This window comes from Engraulis encrasicolus, chromosome 5, assembly GCF_034702125.1.
Source record: "Engraulis encrasicolus isolate BLACKSEA-1 chromosome 5, IST_EnEncr_1.0, whole genome shotgun sequence".
NCBI classification, from domain to species: domain Eukaryota; kingdom Metazoa; phylum Chordata; class Actinopteri; order Clupeiformes; family Engraulidae; genus Engraulis; species Engraulis encrasicolus.
Window position 1 is genome coordinate 51,025,196 of NC_085861.1, and position 11,599 is coordinate 51,036,794.

Sequence of the window (11,599 nt, forward strand, 5' to 3'; positions counted from 1 at the left end):
TTACGGGTAGAGTAAGTGGTTAAAAATGTTTTGGCACTGAACTCACGGTAAAGAATAGTTGCCTTTGAATTGTCTTAGTTGCCTTTGAGTAGTCGTTACTTGGAACATTTAATTGGAAATGTGCAAACTGCTGTTCCTGCAACTAAAGTCTGTGTGTGTGTGTGTGTGTGTGTGTGTGTGTGTGTGTGTGTGTGTGTGTGTGTGTGTGTGTGTGTGTGTGTGTGTGTGTGCGCGCGTGCGTGCGTGTGTGCATGTGCGTGTTTTAATGTTTAATGTGTTTAACTTGTCTCTGGCGTAGGGTTAAAAATACACACCAGGGTAGTAGAACATAGTAATTATTAGCTTTTAGCTCTCCTACTTAAGTTACAAAGGCCTAAAAGAGCTGACTGACTGTACTGTATGTGCCTAGTTGCTTGCTTGTGTAAATCCCATGAAACGTACGTACACAAATCGACATGAATATCGTACTGAGGTCGGTCTGAAGATGTAAGTACACACAGAACAGAGTGCAACATCGTACTATGGAGAGCTAGTTTTCCCAAAGTGTTTCTCATTCAGTCTTTTATTGCTTTCTCGGGCCTTGCTCTGTGTGAGGCTTCTTCGTTTTTCTGCCATGCTGGCGCTACCGTCCTATTCCCTTATAGCTCCGTCGTCCTGGTTACGGTGTGCCCATGAGCAGGTAGAAGGTGAGGGCCACGATGAGGAGCAGACAGAGGGGCGAGTTGAAGGTCTGGTAGGCCGTGGAGGGCATGAAGATGTCCTCGTACTTGTAGATGCTGAGCATGTGATCGGACACGGGCGGAGAGTCTATGTCGTGCCTGGTGATGGAGCCTGGCGACAGAGTGGTGCATTTGTTTGTTTACGTGTCAGCAACATACAACATAAAATGCACTTTGACGTGCACCCGTGTAATGATTTCATGTCTACAAAATAGCAACATTTTTTTGTAACAAGCTCATCTCACTGCCCACTAAGACTGCGCTTCTGAGGTGTACATTGTACAAAATGTCAGATATTTTTTTTATTTACACAGCGTTCAAAATTAAAAAGTTACCAGAATGGCAGTGACCAAGTCGTAGTGCATTACTAAAAGCCTTGTATTAGCCTACATCATAGTAGCAGTGTCAACAATAATCGATTCGGCAATGCATCACGATGCGGGCATGGACAATTCAATAATCGATTCAACAAATGCCATAATCGATGCAGCATATTTTTTTCAAGTTTCATTTACTTCTGTGGACATTTCCAGATCAAATTAACTTAAAATTTAATTAAAGCACTTGCATTGCATTGAAAACTGCAGGACTGATACACACAACAGCCAATAAAGTGTTGTTGTATCAGACCTAGCAGTAGAAATGAAATTGCAATGCTACCTCCCAAATCGTAATCAGATCGAATTGTAAGGGCAGTGCCAATGAACATATGTCATAGTAGTGTAGTACTATGATAGTTAACTATCCAATGACTAGGTCTATTACAGTGTTCCACTGGTGTACAATACAGCAGGCTACTCCAAGTAGGCCAATAAGGGCAATTCTAATTCTGGAGTAGCTCTAAAACAGCTAGCAAATCCCTCACTGACCTTGTATGGCCGGTCCCCAGGCGAACAGGTAGTACCAGCTGAGGTGGAGGTCCACCAGTGTTTCTTCACGGGGTACGTAGAGGGGGCGCTTGAAGCGGCACGTCACCCGTCCGTTCTCGAAGATGCCCTCCTCGTCCCGCGCCGGGTTCCGCTTGATCTCCTTGGCCCATTGGCCCACGTTGTAGAAGTGGTGGATCCGAACCCGACCGTTGTCATCGTGAACACAGCCCATCACGTCGTCACCACCCTGGTAACAGAGGAGACAGACAGGGCTGGACTGTGACCGACAAAAAAACAGCCCGAGCCTTTTTGGTATAGCCCAGCCCCTCACACAGCCCTACCTGCTTTCCTACAATATTATGACTTGCTCAGTCCACTACAGTATCTGGATTAAAGATGGACAAATGGGCTGGCCCCATCTCAACTGAATGGAAAAAAATCAATCAAACAAGGAAAGAAACAAACAAAACCCAACAGCATTGGCCCCTGTGGACTGGGAAAATGCCCTGTATGCCAGATTACCAGTCCAGCCCTGGCAACAGGACTATGTCATAAAGATTCTCCAAAGACTGAAAGATAAAGAATTGTGTCCAAAACCGATATTGCAACTGATATATTGTTGAGGCAAAATATTGTTGAGGCAAAACATAAAAGCAAAATCACTGTAGAATGATAACAAAATATTGTTGAGGCAAAACATAAAATCATAATCACAGTAGAAATTTTACCACTTTACTGTACCACATATCGGTATATTGAATACTTTTGAGATGCAAGTGTGTAAAAAAGTAACATTTCCAATCACATGCAGTCAAACTTTAACCACATCCATATTACCATTTTCTTATCGGAGGAGAATCCGACTGCAACCCATCCATCTGTTTCTGCGCTCAGCTCAAACTCCACATCCGTGCCGATACGTCTGTAACTTAGGAAGTAGTCACAGGAATCTGCATCACAGCCTGGCTTCCCATATCTACAAGATTGACAAGAGATGCAACATGTTATGGGGCCACAGAAGCAGCTGTCCCCAAACTTTAGAACTTTAGGGCCTGCTTTGAAATGTGAAAAAGGTACACCAAACCAAACCTTAAATCACAACTGAATACACAAGACTACTATGAGCACATTTTTTGCACATAACATTCCTGTTATGATAGTCAAATAATGTTTAGTTGGTTTATTTATTATTATTTATTATATTTCCTTATCTTTTCATCCATATCATATGTATTTTACACTGTGCAGTAATTAAAATTACATCTGAAAAAAGAGGATATCAAAATAGGACATCCGGGACCCATCAGTGGGCCCAGGCCCACAGTTTGAGAATCAGTGGTCTAAAGGTTAGGTTGTTGGTCTTTGAATCTGATGGCTGCCGGTTTGAAACCCATATCATCCATGGCTGAAGTGTTGTTGAACAATAGCTACCCTCAAATTGCTCCAGAGACTGTACCTATATAACGGTTTTGGATATAAAGCCAAATGTAAACAAATTGTGAGACACATTGTACAAAAGGAGTGGTGTGCATGTCCACTCCTATCCACATTCAAAATCGCTGTACGAAGAACTCTCTATAAGCAGCAGAGCAGTATGTGTTTCTAATTTATAACTACACAGCACAAGGGGAAATAGAGATCTGGTGTATATGCCATTGGCACTTGGCCACTTGGTTTAAACAGTTTTTATTTTCAGATCTTTGAACAGGGACAAAGGCACTTTACCTATAAGGACAAGTTTACTGAATTCTGTAAGAACACAGAGCAAACACACATACACTCACCGGCCAATTTATAAGGCACATCTGTCCAACTGCTCAATGACACACATTTCTAATCAGCAAATTACATGGCGGCAACTCACAACATTTGGGCACGTAGTTGACACAATCTACTGCAATTCAAACTGAGTATAAGAATGGGGGAGAAAGGTGATTGAAGTGTTCCAGTCTATGTAGAAGTACTAGTACTAGTTACTAGGTGATTTTTATAATCTAAGTAGATCAACAGTATGTAGCCCAAATTTCCCTTTTATGCCCTTTACTGTCCTGCATTGGTACGCTCTCAGCCTAAGAGAGCATAGAAGCACACTGCACTATGTCACTCACTACTCTAAGTTGTGTTGTGGCACACCTTTCTTTTTGTGTATGCGTGGATATGGATGCTTGTGTATATCAGATTAATCACATGTATGTATGGATGTTTAACGTTAATTTGTGTAGGGATAAATAAACAGTCTGTATCACTTCCACTTTGTTATTTGGTTTTACTCAAACACTGATAGGCTCATTTTCCATTTCCAAGTTGCAATGGAGGTTTGAGGAGGCTCCCTGTATGCAGGCCCTGATGTGTAACGACATGATGATAAACTTAGAGATCACCATGTCTTTATCAGCAGTAGTTATGAACCAAAAGGCCAACAGAGACTCTACTTCCACTGCAAACTGAGAAAACCATCAGGCCAGTGCTCATATAAATAAAACATTGAACATGCTCTAAAGTTTTCTGCCTGATCTGCCCAGTTAGTGACAAATGAGCAGACAGACAGACACAGCTGCCTGAAACACACAGCCTTATTAAAGTCTACAGTATATCACGTAAGTGAGTAAAGCCCTCACAGTTTTTGCAGATTTGTGAGTATATCTTTTCATAGGAAAGCAGTAAAGAAATCTCACTTTGACACAATGATTAGTGACCTTTTAACAACATATTTAACCACTTAAATGTCTTGTTCACTCAGAAAAAAACAAAATACAGCCATTAAAGGGACAGTTTGGTCAATTTCAACATGCAGCTGTAATGCTCACACTACCCTGGACTTGTCAGTGCCTGAGATTTTTTTTTCTTCTTCTTCAGCCGTTTCCGAGATCTTGGTCATTGTAATGGGGGCAGCTCTTTGTTTACATTTCAAAAAAACATTTTTATTTATTCCCAAAAACATCCAAAAGGTTATAAAACATCAGCAGACAACTAGCAAACAGCAGTACCTTTTGGGAAAACATTTGGAGTTGGCCTATGTTTCATTTTTTAAAAATGTAAACAAACGCTGCCCCCATTAGAATTGCTCATATCTCCGAAAGGGCGGAGCCGAAAAATGTGGCATCACCAGGTACTGACAAGTCAAGGGTAGTGTGAGCAATACAACTGCATGTTGAAATTGACCAAACTGTCCCTTTAATATTTGAACATGTACCCACAAAAGTGAGTACACCCCACATTGAAATCCGGTAGAGAAGGGGCCGCGTTGGCTCGAATCGTCTCGAAATGAAAAGGGATTAAAGGGGAGGTCATCGGTGTGCGTTTCAACCTTTCTTTGCATTGAACTTTTATATTTTGAGTGTGCATCTGGCTTAAATAGATTGGTATGAGATTTGAATGCAATCCTATGGAGAATATCATGATCTGCTTCAGTAGTCACAGTGCATGTTGACATGCATGTTTCTTTTAGATGTATTTCAGGTTGGCAATGTTGACAGCATTCATGCATCCCCAAACCATGTCAGTCCCACTACCATGCTTGGCTATTGAGAGGATAAACTTTTTTTTTAAAACTCACTTGTTTACCACCGTACATGCTTGACAGTATCTAAAGTACATTTATTTATCTTGGTCTCTTCAGATCACACAACATGGTTCCAGTGATCTATATCCTTGGTCTGTTCATCTCTCTTGAGACCAAGATAAACAAATTTGCTTTAGATGGTGTCAAGCATGTGTGGTGGTAAACAAGTGAATTTTACAAAAAAGTGTATCCTCTGAATGGCCAAGCATGGTAGTGGGACTGCCATGGTTTGGGGATGCATGAATGCTGTCAACATTGCCAACCTGAAATACACCTAAAAGAAACCATGTCACCATGCACTGTGATTACTGAAGCAGATCATGACATTCTCCATAGGATTGCATTGAAATCTCACACCAATCTATATAAGCCAGGTGCACACTCAAAATGTAAAAGTTAAATGCAAAGAAAGGTTGAAACGCACCCCGATGACCTCCCTTTTAATCCTTTTTCATTTCGCAACGATTCGATCCAACACGGCCCCTTCTCTACCGGATTTTAATCTGGGGTATACTCACTTTTGTGGGTACATGTTCAAACTTTAATAGCTGTATTTTGTTTTTTTCTGAGTGAACAAGAAATTTAAGTAGTTAAATATGTTGTTAAAAGGTCACTAATTATTGTGTCAAAGAGAAATTTCTGCTTTCCTATGATAAAATATACTCACAAATCTGCAAAAACTGTGAGGGGTGTACTCACTTTCGTGATATACTGTACATTGAAAAGGATAATTCCACATACAGTAACAAAAATGTTTGTTTGTTTTTTTTCTCACCGCACACAACCCTTAGTTACTCCACAGTCGGTAACTTTGATCCGGGCGAAAGGGTCGACAGGGGGAGCCGTGGGGAAAGGATAACCTGATTTGAAAAACACAAACACAAACAGGAAATCACCACAACAGAATACTTTAGTGCCTTAATAATTTGGCACCAAGCGTATGCCACTTATATAAATATGCTAAACAAGGAGCAACTCTAAAAAAAATAACACGGTCATAGTTATTCCTTTATCTATCAGTGAGTGGAAAATTCAATCATGAAGATGGTTTAGTGATAGTCTATCTATCAGTGAGTGGAAAATTAAATCATGAAGATGGTTTAGTGATAGTCTAAGTTAACCTACAGAAAGTGGTACATTTGCTAATAAATAAGAGACAAAAGCAGGACTTTTCTAAAGTCTAAATAGCCGACAAACCCTTAGGCCCTACAGGTTAACTGAGCCTGGTTAGCTACTGAATCACCTTTTGGAATACCCCGCTTAAATGAGTGACAAGGCATCCGAGGTGAGGAAAGCAAAATATGGACAGCGGGTGCTGACCATGGTGCTGACGGGAATCGCAGCAGTGGACGCGGCGCACAACCACACCGAACACCACTATTCCCTTGCTATGACAAGTCGACAGTTGCAATTATGTACGCCACTGATTTTAGGGTGGACCTAATGGCTGCTTAAATTATATCACCATTTTTTATTCTGCTTGAAATTCCTTGTCTTAGCCGTTTGACTAACTGTCCCCATCTCATGCGCCCTAGCCTACGCAAAAAGTTCCCTCCTACCGTCGTCGGACAGGTATCTGGACTCAAGAAATTCGGAGGCAAACGTGCTATATGAGTCCTTGTGATGCTCTTGGTGACCGGGCTCTCCGTGTTCTCCATGGCCGCCTCGCAGCGCGCTGTCATCGGTTGGGCTGGCGACGACTCCAACCCAGAACTCAGGGCCCAGTAGCAGCAGCAGCGGTATACGAAATATAGACATAGCTGTGTTCGTCATAGACCGTGAGCTAAAAGAGCAATTATTCGCATTAATGTCCTCATTCCTAAGACCAACCCGTCATTTTCTTATTGGCTCTACTTAAGGGCTATTTACGCTCTGGCATTACGCCCGTTCTCATTTTTCATCGCATCATAAGCTCTACAAAGCTGTCATCAGAGATGGCTAATATCGCTGGTACTCGCACAGAATCTTAGGCTGGGGGTCCCTATCAGAGGATGAACCAAGTGGTCTTCGCAGGGATTAACCGACGGGTCCGCTAGAACAGCTGGCCGTGAACATGGGTCAAAATCCACGGGATATGTTACATTAGGCGTCATTACAAATATCACTAGCTAGTTTGGGCATTAACTGATGCTAATCAGTTTATTATTGTGGTCTATTTTTTTCTTGCATGGTTTCGCCCGCCCCTCTTCGCTCAATAGCCATCTATCGAATTTTTACCGTGGTCCAATGGGGACGCGCGACGTGCTTGCTTTGGCGAATGTGCTTTCATTCATGGTTGGCTTGTTAATAGGCTGTGATTTGATAGACCTACATTTCTATGCTATTCCATGTTGTGAAATGTTTACTATAATGTGTGTAGGCGAGACATGAGGATATGCTATTTATTTTGGCCTTAAATTCTCACCTCATTTTTAATTGGAGGAGACTGAGTACGTTTTCCATGTGTGTAGTCTATTTGTGCTCACTTGTGAAATATGGTGACTCCCCTGACTAGTAAAAAGTAAACTGTTAAATTTTTATCTTTAAATATATTTCCCAACTGATTTCTTAACATTATTCCTTGATAATGTGACTCATGTCAGACAGGAAATGTTAAAAGGAAGGGGCCCCACAAAACTATTTGTGCATATAGGGCTCCGAGTCCCATGTCCATGGAATTCTTAATGAAGAATTCTTAATGAAGAATGTTGTCCCTCACGGTCCAGGCACACATCTCTGGTTCCAACATACAACACACAGTTTGGGGGCCCCTGAGCACATGTGCAGCAGGGCTGTAGTAAGTCTTTTTTTGGACTTGGACTTGTCTTGGACTCGCTAGAAGTTGGACTCGGGCTTGTCTTGGACACGGACTCTGTTCTTGCCAATTATGGGTTTTGGACTCACCCAAATCTATCTATTTTGTTTAAAACTCTGGTCATCATAGATTCTAAAGTGGAGCTTGAAATACAATAACAGTTTTCTTCACATAATATAGGTCACATTCAAACATTTACCTTATTGTCTTTCATCCTTTTCATTCATTGATTCATTGTGACTCGAATTTGGTATGGATTTTAATCTTTTTGGACTCAGATTTGTCTCGGACTCAAAACTCTTTGGAGTCGGACTTGTCTCTGACTTGACTACTTCTGGTCTTGGACTCGTGGACTTGACTGCAGCCCTGATATCCAGTGTTGTTATTGCATCAGTAGGTAGACCAGACAGGCGACATTAGCAATAGTCAAGGCAAGAGATGGCAGTGTTCTGCCACACCTTTATTGACGTGGTCTACGGTTCGCTTATGAGTTCTGACAAGGTACACTTGTGACTAGGTGTAATCATTGAAGGAGGGCTCTAGAGGAACAGGTGTGATCAAAAAGAGGACTGACAAACCATAAAGGCCTAGCAGGACCAGAAAGATCAGCCGATTCTTTTTCTAATATGAAAAAAAACGTAACTGAGTCCTTTTGCTGTTGGTTCACTTTCACTTTGCAGTTCAGTTCACTTAAAGAGGACTAGGTGTGAAAATGCCCTTATTGACGTGGTCTCAGCACGGTTCGCTTATGAGTTCTCAGTCTTGAGGGCCTATGTCCTGTTTAAATGCACATAAATTGGTCTCAAATACACCCATTGTGCTTTTTAAAAAATGTTTAGGGGCGCTCATGCCTTTATTTGATAGAACAGTCTGAGATGGTGACACAAAGCGAGTGGGACAGAGAGACGGGGTGGGATCGGGAAATGACCCCGGCCGGACTCGAATCGGGGTCCATGTGAGCATGTAAGCCCAAATGTGGGGGGCTTAGCACGCTGCGCCACAGCGCCCCCTCCCATTGTGCTTTCACAACATGTTTCTCTTCAAATGAAGAGCTTCGCTGCAAAATGACAACAAGATTTTTGGAAATTAACATTTTTGTATTGGGTATTGCATAACTTTGCCAAATGCATTTTAGTTTTAGGAGGATGTGATTCAAATATTTGAATGGCAAGAATCCACACATAGAAGATGAAAGGACATCTGAGTAGTCATTTCCAATATTAAAATGCAAAAATCAAAAAATGGTGTTTATATAATTTTGCAATGAAACAAATAGAACATAGCATATGTTAAAATAAAGCTTCACAGCCCCTGTCGTGGCCAACCGGTAGGGCACTTATCTGCCATGCAGCCGACCCGGGTTCAATTCGCGGCCTGGGTCATTTGCTGTCCCCTCCCCTGTCTACCTCTCAAACTGTCCTGTCATAAAATACCAAAAACATCTTTAAAACAAAACTTCACAAACAAAAGGTAAACTGATGGGATTTTCCAAATGGTTTCCAAGATTTTTGCATATCACTGTAAACATGAGGTCTACTTGTTAGCAAATGTGCATACACTCACCGGCTACTTTAATAGGAACACCTTTACAACTCAGGGCAAATCTCTGATCAACCAATCACATGGTGGCAACTCAATGCATTTATGCATGTAGACATGGTCGCGATGATCTGATGCAGTTCAAACCGAGCATCATAATGGGGAAGAAAGGTTATTTAAATGACTTTCAACATGACATGGTTGTTGGTGCCAAAAGGGCTTGATTTGAGTATTTCAGAATACTGATCTACTGGGGTTTTCACACACAATCATCTCTAGGGTTTACAAAGAATGGTCCGAAAATGAAAAAATATACAGTGAGCGGTGGTTTTGTGGGAAAAAATGCCTTATTGATGGCAGAGGTCAGAGGAGAATGGCCAGACTGGTTTAAGCTGATACAAAGGCAACATTAAGTCAATAACCACTCATTACAACCGAAGTATGCATAAGATAATCTCTGATTACACAGCACATCAAATCTTGAGGCAACTGGGCTACAGCAGCAGAAAACCACATTGGGTGTCACTCCTGTCCAGCTAACAGGAAAATGAGGCAACAATTGGCAAAGGCTCACCATAAACGACACTAGAAGATCGGAAAAATGTTGCCTGGTCTGGTGAGTCTTGATATCTACTGCATCACTCAATGGTAAGAATTTGGCGTCAACAACATGAAAACCCTGCCTTACATCAACGTTTCAGGCTGGGGATATAATGGCATAGGGATATTTTCTTAGCCAAATTTGGGCCAATTAGAACCATCTTTGTTGGAATGCCACAGCCTACCCCAGTATTGTTGCAGGCAGTTAAGGCAGTTCTGAAGGCAAAAAGGGGGTCCAACCCAGCGCTAGAGAGGTGTTCCTAATAAAGTGGCCGGTGAGTGTAGTCTTTCTAACCAAGGAAACGAAAACAAAAACCCACTTACAAATCATGTCACTACCTGGGATTTGTTCCTTTCATAACACCATACAAGACTTCTTTTTGTCGAGATCTCACTTTTTAAAAAAACTGAAAGTAGCCAAACTGTCCATGTCCATTTTTAGTGGGTTTTTTTAGAATGTCTGTAGGCTACTGTCACCAACTCATGTAGAACAATTTCAAAAGTAATCTTTATTACTAATAGTCAGCTCTGATCACCAGCAATAACAGACATTTTAATAGCATCTAAATACAGCTAGCAGGCCTACTGAAATATAGACTACTCAATAAAAGGCGATACAGAATTTCACTACTAAATATGCCTCGGTTTGTCACTCACCCATCTTGTCAGCAGAGGGCACTGTTGTTATTTTGTTGATGTGGTAAACCACATACCTAGCCTACAGATTACTTAAAAAAATGTTTATATCCATTTCCAAAAAATATTTGTTTTAATTATTCCTCAAATTTAATTAATGATTTATGGAACAGCATTTAAATGGCTTTTATAACATACTGGGAAAAAACCTTGAACTGTCTTGTGAATTAATGTGCTTGTATGCCTATGTGTGCTATATGCTTGATCTCTTGCATTGTGGATATTATGTGTGTTATGTGTAGGCTGCTTGGCACCTTAATTGGAGATCAATAAAGCACCTTAATTGGAGATCAATATGTTATTGCACTCTTTCATATTGGAAATACATGTCCCTGCATGAGTCACTGCCATGTTGTCAGCAGAGGGCAGTCTTGTTATTCTGTTCCAGTCTGATGTGTTGCGCGCACATAGGATACTCTAGTGTTGGTGCACTGTCACCACATATTGTATTGAAGTGACTTCATGCAGGCACACTTTTGACCCAATCTCCAGCCAATCGATTTGTCCCACTTGGTCCCACTCACACCCGACTCGGCCAATTAGAGGGCAGTTATCTGAGCTATTATATTCCACTCAGAACTGTCTAATAACCTTAACCAATTATCATCACAACTGCATACACACATGAACGTACTTACAAACACAAATGTCCATGCGCTCACAAATGTACATACACAAACACATGCACTGCCCATGCACGCACAGACATGCACTGTTACACACACAAATACACACACACACGCTCACGTGCACTTTCACACAGACACAGAAAAGCCGAAAGGGGAGGACAAATGTGTCAGTTGTCCAAGGCCCAGGGAGG

General features: G+C 41.4%; 1 protein-coding gene across 1 annotated transcript; it reads right to left on the minus strand.

Moving 5' to 3' along the window:
- Positions 1-640: 640 nt before the first annotated feature.
- LOC134449839 (DOMON domain-containing protein FRRS1L) lies at positions 641-6,908 on the minus strand. Its single transcript, XM_063199946.1, has 5 exons — positions 6,710-6,908; positions 5,926-6,010; positions 2,426-2,564; positions 1,589-1,835; positions 641-831 (listed from the first exon to the last, which is right to left on the minus strand). Exons 1-5 carry the CDS (start codon positions 6,906-6,908, stop codon positions 659-661), a joined length of 843 nt encoding a protein of 280 aa, XP_063056016.1. The 3' UTR covers positions 641-658.
- Between the last annotated feature and the right edge of the window lie 4,691 nt (positions 6,909-11,599).